The 7,468-nt window shown below is 27.8% G+C and overlaps 1 protein-coding gene across 2 annotated transcripts in view; it reads right to left on the bottom strand.

The window, feature by feature from the left end:
• Window positions 1–3,985: 3,985 nt before the first annotated feature.
• The window catches only part of Gnptab (N-acetylglucosamine-1-phosphate transferase subunits alpha and beta), a 54,210-nt gene continuing 50,727 nt past the window's right edge, over window positions 3,986–7,468 (bottom strand). The window contains exon 23 of one of the 2 annotated variants that reach the window (XM_087165026.1): window positions 3,986–6,318. In XM_087165026.1, the coding sequence (XP_087021152.1) occupies window positions 6,247–6,318 (72 nt within the window). In that variant the 3' untranslated portion in view covers window positions 3,986–6,246. The remainder of the gene's footprint in view (window positions 6,319–7,468) is intronic. The other variant, XM_087165025.1, reaches the window with a different exon arrangement.

Here is a 7,468-nt window from a genome sequence, read left to right as displayed (position 1 = left end):
CAATATTAAGCTGCATGCACTTTCATTGGATTATCAGAATAATTTACAAATGGAGTTGCCAACAGCTCCAAAATCTTTTAATTCTGAAATTCGATTTGCTTTGAATTAAAAAAGAACCATAGACTGCTGTAAACTGTTTTGCTTGCAATTTCATCCACTCTATTAGGAAATATTTCAACGATGTACAAGTGTTATCAATTCTTTTTTTTTTTTTTTTACCAATGGCAGGCACTGAATCTGAATCTTAAAACGACTGAACCATGTATTTGGAATTATGAATTTCAATTACATAATTTAAGTATACATATAACAGTGGACTCTAAAAGTAGAATAGCTCTAGACCGAAGTGTTTATAATTATTTGATCTCATAAGTAGAAAAAAAGTGTTTTTGGTAATGTTTGGAAGAAAAATGTGCATAGAACCACGCATATAGGACCCCAAAGCTTCACAATAACAGTGCCTATACCACTGAGCCACTGTGACTCACGTAATAACTTGTAGAGTGGAGGTTTCAAGGGACAATGATTAAAGGTAACCAACTGAAAGCGATGTAAATTTAGTATTTTCTAAAACCAACAGTTGTGATATCACGCTTTGTGCCATTATAAGTATTCACTCTAATTTTTAATTTAAAAAGATATTTTTCATTATATATATATATAAATAAAATCAAACAAATAATTTTGAGAAAATATATCTCAGTGCCTATTTTTGAATTCTTTTCGTAGGATTATTAAAAATTTATAAACATGTTATATTGTTGAAAACTTTTGAGTTTATGAATAAAAGTTGAATGTTGTTTCCACTTTCATTTTTAATTAAATATAGTTTCAGAGCTGTTTTTTTAAAACCCTTTATCAAGTTATTTTTTCCAGGATGCGTAGCCAGATTTTTCTACAAAAAATAATCAGCTTTTAAGTACTTTTCAAGCACTCAAAAAATATTGTTAATTACTTTCCAAAACAAAAAAAAAAATCATAATTAGGATCTTTGCAGTAATAAAAAATTATTTTTTTCCATAGTTTAAAGCTCTTAATTTATAAACATAAAATCAATTAAGTTCAAAAACATTTTCAAAAATACATAATCGTTCTGATAAATATTGCGGAGAAAAATTGTGAAAATCATGCATTTTTTGTAATTTAGAACCACAATCGGCATGGCAAAGAAAAAATCTCTTTTTTAAAGATAGAAAACTAAGCACTTTTTTACAAACCCCGAATAAAAAAAAGCACCTGTAAGGGCTTTTAATAAACGTAAATATAAAATAAGCACCATTAAGCATTTTTTAAAATCGCTCGCTAAGCACCCTGTTTTCTTAATACTTTATGTTAAAATATTTTTGGGATTGATTTATATATAGATAAAAAAAAAATTAATTTAGTTTATTATCCAAACGCAAAATAGATTTTTTTAAAACCAGTTTTTGTTCTATTGCAGTGTTGCCACTCAAGTCTAGAAAACCTGTGTTTTCCCCTCAACATATTTATTAAGAGGAAAACTGTATGAGCTGTAGGCCAACTATATTAGTTTCAATTGCTGAAAATTTTCAAAAAAAGAAACAGCTGAACGTATTTAAACAATGCTATAGTAAATGAAATAGCTTAGTATAGCTGAAATATCATCCTTAAATATCCCATAGATTGCCTTTTGAGTGGTCGCCATTTTTTAAAAGCCGGAAATAGGAACCGAAATTCCCTGTATTTACCCAGTTTGTAAAGAAAAACTCAAAATTCCCTGTTATTTTAAGTGATTGTTAAAGTCCCTGTGTTTCCTAGGTTTTCCCTATTCTTCCTGCGGGGTGGCAACCCTGTATGATTATAAATAATGGAATTTATAAATTTATGTTTATAAAAAAAAACCCTGTAGCAAGTTGATTAAAAGAAGGAACACACATGAGAAAATGGCTCTCTCCTTGACTTCAAGCTATTACCCACATTTATGTATTAAATAAAACAAAAGTTATTGAACAAATCTAAAGGATAAGAAAAATCCCTTAACATTTAAAAATCAAGGATGTGGTTGGGATTATAAAGGGTTTGGATTGTATTTAACTGAGAAAACAATTTTCCTTTTGAAAGAGTTTCTTCCAACAATTGATTCTTTTCTACTGCACAAATATTTCTCATCTTATTTACATTCAACATCGATGAAGAGAAATTATTTTTATAAATTAAAGCCATTACAAAAAATTTATTAAAGATCGTAAAAAATTACAGGAAACAGAATAAATTTAATAAATAAATTTGTAGATCTGTTTACTTTTGGAAAATCGTGCGAATTTAAATACTTATTTTGTTTTGTGTAACATTCAAAATATTCACAATAAAAGTCGGAATCTATAGCACTTGATATTTATCTACTTTGAAAAAACTGATAGAAAGGCATAGAACTCATTTATGCCTGGCGCCACTTAAAACTGTTTTCAAGTTGAAAAAAAAAGTGGTAGTACAAATATTTTATTATTTGTAATTTACTTTTCAGGATCGAGATACCATAATGTTTGTAAATATTTCTCATTTCGTGTCAAAGCGTAGAACATTTTTTAAAACTAAAGTGGTAGGTAAAAGAAAGAACTACCCGCTATGAACAAAATAGGCCCTATCGATTTTTTCATGCAAGTATTACATGGATTGCTAAGAGTGTTATAGTATTAAACAACTTGAAGAATTTAAAAAATAAACTCATTCAGATAAACATATATTTTTAACAATGCTATTTCAACTTTGATATGTTAATAAATTGTATAATTTATGTAATTCATAACAGCGTCTTCTGTAATGATTACACTAACATAGAATATTGTGAGAAATATATATTAGTGCTACAAAATGAGTGTTTAGAATGCGTTTTTACTACATTAATAATTAAGTGTGGGAAAAAAAAACATTCATTTACTGATGTGTCATTATTGAGGATAAGAAAAGCAAATGTAGGTTTAAAATAATTTAAAAATCAGTTTATTTGTTTAATGGGATAAAATTCATGTGTTCTCACAGAGAGATGTTTTTAAACTTTATTCTTTAAAAAAAAAAACCGGTTTTGGATGATTTTAACAATTCTTCTTCCTTCAGTAGTCATAGTTGGACAAAGTTGGACAATGGACAAAGTTTGGAAATGCTTTTTTTTCCACTTTAATTTGAGTCTCTAAATAATGTGGGAATAATGTGTGCTTAGGTGTATAATATATGTATGGGTATGTATATTAATGATAATAACACATTGAAGGTTATCATTAAAAAAAAATACTCTGAATGCTATGAAATTTAATCATGAAATGTAAATACAAAACGAGATATGACTAGAAACACAATATCATTATAGGAAGAAAACCAACAAATAAATAAAGAAATTCAATTCATTTAAATGCATCAGTCTTGAGAAATATTATCGCTCTAATGCAATCTTTCCAACATGTTGGCCTCATATCACACTCATTAAATACATGACATAATTTGGATAAAATTTAAGACCAATTATTTTTATGTACCACCAGAATTTCAGATATTTTTTGTTAAGCATTGATAAAAAAATACACATTCAAACATGTGTTTCAATGTTGGCTGCTGCAGCACACTTAGAGTCAGGAATGGTGGCATTTGGACACCACAATAATGGCCATTTTATTCACCAGACTTGAGTTCAAGGAATTTCCTCTCCATTTCAGTTGTGAGACAAGACTTTGCACAAAAACCTTATAAGACATTTATAGCCCTACAAAATTCTTTATGGAAGGAATGGAATTTTTATACCGGGCCACCGGGTTTTTGATGTTCGAATATTTATTTTAAAGTTTGGTTGTGACATTTTAATGAGCTTTCAAATTATAAAGTAAATCTGTTTTTTTTTTGGTCGCCTTATATTTTTGCTCAATGAAGACCAGGCAAACAATAATGTTTCAATCTAACTGACCACTTCTCCTTTCACAATTTCAAGGGTACAATAAATGCACAAAATTTTATGATACAATATCAATAACATAAGTGGAAGACACAAGGATTATTTATCAACAGTTATTTACCTAGCAAACTATTCTTCAAAAATATATATAAACAATATAAATATAGGAATAAACTTTAGTTAACTGAATAAATAGTAAAAATTTCAAGCTGAATCTTTCATTTTATTATAAATAATAATAATAATAATGACTAGCGTTATGTAACTTATAAAAGGAAAAATTTCAATTTATCACAACACAAAAATTACGAATCATAAATTGACTGTTTTGATGGAAAAAAAATGTGTTGGTCATAAACAGGTGCTAACCTTCAAGACAAGCTACCATTAATCAGAAGTTCAATAATATAATTAGCTCAATTTTGCTACCTATTTCTATATAGGTAAGTGATTAATATTGAGCATGAATTTACTGATTAAATATAAAAAAGTAACAATTCAGTGTTACTTTTTTATCCGAATATTCTCAGCAAACAACAAAACTTCGTGGTAGTTAGGAGGAAAAACACTTATTTTTTACAGATTATTACAAAAATTCTGATGAATCATAATTTTTATTGTTCAACTGTAACAACGTAATCTTGACTCTGCTATACTTCATAACATTCATATATTCCCTGTGGCAGAATCGTGGCGACATCATCGCACAACGTTACCGAGTTCTTGCGGAAAGATTTTTCTTCTGGGATGAAAAAAATTTAGCTTTTCTTTTCTGCAGAAATTTCGAAGAAAAGATTTTATCTTTTCTGCAGAATTATATTTAAAAGATGCCTTTCTCGCGCATCGGAGTGGAAAAAAGCTTAAGATTTTTCTATTATCATTTGAGAATAATAAAAAATAAAGTATAATGAAGTAAAAAATTTAGTTTTCTTTACTGTAGAAATTTTCGTTCTACTTTTTTATGCACTTATTACTGCTGATTCACAAGCTTTTAAAATCCGATATTTTTAATACAATATTTTTAATACAATATTATTTATTACAATAAATGAATCTCGAAATGAAACTACGCATGTAGTAACCCCTTTTGGAGAGTCCGATTCGCATGATTTCACAGTTAATTTCTTTTTTTGGTAGTTACTGCTATGGATTTCACGATTCTTTTTTTTTTTTTAATGGGATGATGGATTACAAAATTCGAAAAGGAAATAATTAGTTTGTTATCTTCCTAGAAAATGTGAGAATATTGCCCATAATATTAGAATAAAAATATTACATATTCAAATAAAACAAATTATTTCACTTGATCCGATTTTTTTATTTATTTATCTGAAGTTAACGCTTCTGTTACTTTTAATTAGTAACATGTACATTTGTCATTTTTAAGTATCTTGCAGAAAGATATTAATACTAGAGAGGTATGTTGCAGAAAGCCCGAAAAAATTTTGCCACAGGGGAGCCATACTTTTATGAGGATCTTTTCATAAATTCTTGGCTCTTATTAAAAGATTTAAAAAGAAAAAAAAAGAAGAGTAAGAGCTGCACCAAAGAGGAGTAGCACATTTTTTTTTAAAGGAGAAACTTGAAAAGTGTCTAACAAGGTACTTGTCAACAAAAGGAGTAAAATGCGATTTAAAAATGTCAAAAAAATAATAAAAAGTTAGTCTACTATAGGGCAAAATTACTGATCACCACAGGAGGACAAACACCTGCCAAAAAATTACTAACCAAATTCTGCCAAATGCTACCCAATCACCACTTTTTTGTTAAAAATGCATGTGAATCTTACTATTATTATTATTTTTTAATAAATATGGAATTATGAATATTCATAATTTAAAAATTACTTTATTACATGCTTGTTACTTAAAATGTTTCTTCATTTTAGAAAGGAACCTTTTAACACATACCGTATTTTGAGAAAGGCTTAAAAAGAAGCATTAAAACCAGGTTTTTTTTCTGATTATTTAAAATTATTAATTTTTTAAAAAGTGACCACGTGTTTTGATAAGTAGTCACTATTAAAAATACAACTACTGGCCTGTATAAAGTTTCCTTATTTTGCTCGATATGTCAAAGTGAAGATAAAAAAAAATTATTTGCTAGGGGTATTTTATGTATTTGTCAACAAAGTGTTGTGCAACGTGAAAATAGTAGAAGTACATTTACAGACTGCAAGAAGGACAGCGCTCATTTCAAGCATTCACTAGAAATTTGCATCATTGTGTAAACATAATTTTTTAAAATGAATTCTTACTCCCAAGAATACGGAAACATCTGTCTTCCAATATCCACACGTTTAAGCTCGGTTACATAAATATTTCTTCACAAATTATTCTTTCTTATCATACAAAATGAGGATTGGAATGTCTGTTTTGTAAATTCCTCAGTCTGGGATAACGCTCCGGTGCTCTCATCTGCAAAATAAAAAAAAGAAATCATCGAACAATAAAATATGAACCCTATAAGATAAATATTACCATAGACTAGTTGAAAAGCAATGAAAATGCAAGGATATTGCTCAAAGTAACAACTTTTTCGAACAAATTAATAATAATAATAATAAATGCACGAGCATTTAATGAGTTTTAAAGTTTGGAATTATTATTCACTGCTTTGACGGCATTTGGCTGTAAAACCAACCAAATCCAAATTTTTTTTTCTCCTTTGTTACGTTATTCACACGTTAAACTCTTATTTAATTCGTTAAGACTTTTTGCGAAATTTTTTCTCAACTATAAGAAAAATATAATACAAAAGCTTTCCTATTTTTTCATAGTTTTTCTTTTCTTACTAAAGTCAACACACAAAATTTTTTTTTTAATTTTAATGAAAATAATTATTTTTTATAGTGATTATGATCTTTGTCAGCAATTCTCCTTACGTTCTACAACATATCGATATGCCGAACATTATAAAGGGAATAAGAAAAAAACAAGTTATAAAGCGTCCATGGGATGCATAATTCCCTAGCGACAAAAGAAGAAGAAAAAAAAACACTGCGTCGGTTGATTAATATTTATATAAATTCTTTTTTATTTTAGTAGAAACTTATAATTTGAGGTATCATATGACATTGTTGTCTTTCTTCCATCCCTCTTCAGCTCTCATTAAAAGCCTTGCATTCTAAAATATAATCCTTTTTGTGATCTCTATCAATAGATAGAATAGTTATCTATGAGCACATTAATAGATAGACACAGAGACTTTATACTTTAAACAGAAATTCACAGAACTTGATGAGCTGTCTTTTAAAAAAAAGACTGTTTTTCTTAAATAAATGCATCCATTGCATAACAAATAAAAACACATAGCTATAGTTTTACATTATTTTACATGTTTAAAATGACAGTTAAAACAGTTAGACATAGTTTGAAACTAAATTTTTTGGGATCAATGAAGTAAAATTAAATTCTGACAACAAAGATTTTAAAACTTCTTTCATTTTTACCTGTTTTTTTTCATCAATATTATTAATTAATTAATCACATTGATGTAGTTAACCCTAACCATACAAGGTTAAAAAAAAAACTTTTTTAAAAACAAAATGACTGCAGATTGTACAAA

The sequence above is a fragment of the Parasteatoda tepidariorum genome, chromosome 5 (assembly GCF_982258835.1).
Source record: "Parasteatoda tepidariorum strain Cologne lab strain chromosome 5, Ptep-v5.0, whole genome shotgun sequence".
NCBI classification, from domain to species: domain Eukaryota; kingdom Metazoa; phylum Arthropoda; class Arachnida; order Araneae; family Theridiidae; genus Parasteatoda; species Parasteatoda tepidariorum.
Note: the sequence above shows the minus strand (reverse complement) of the source record. Positions and strands in the feature narration are given on the sequence as shown.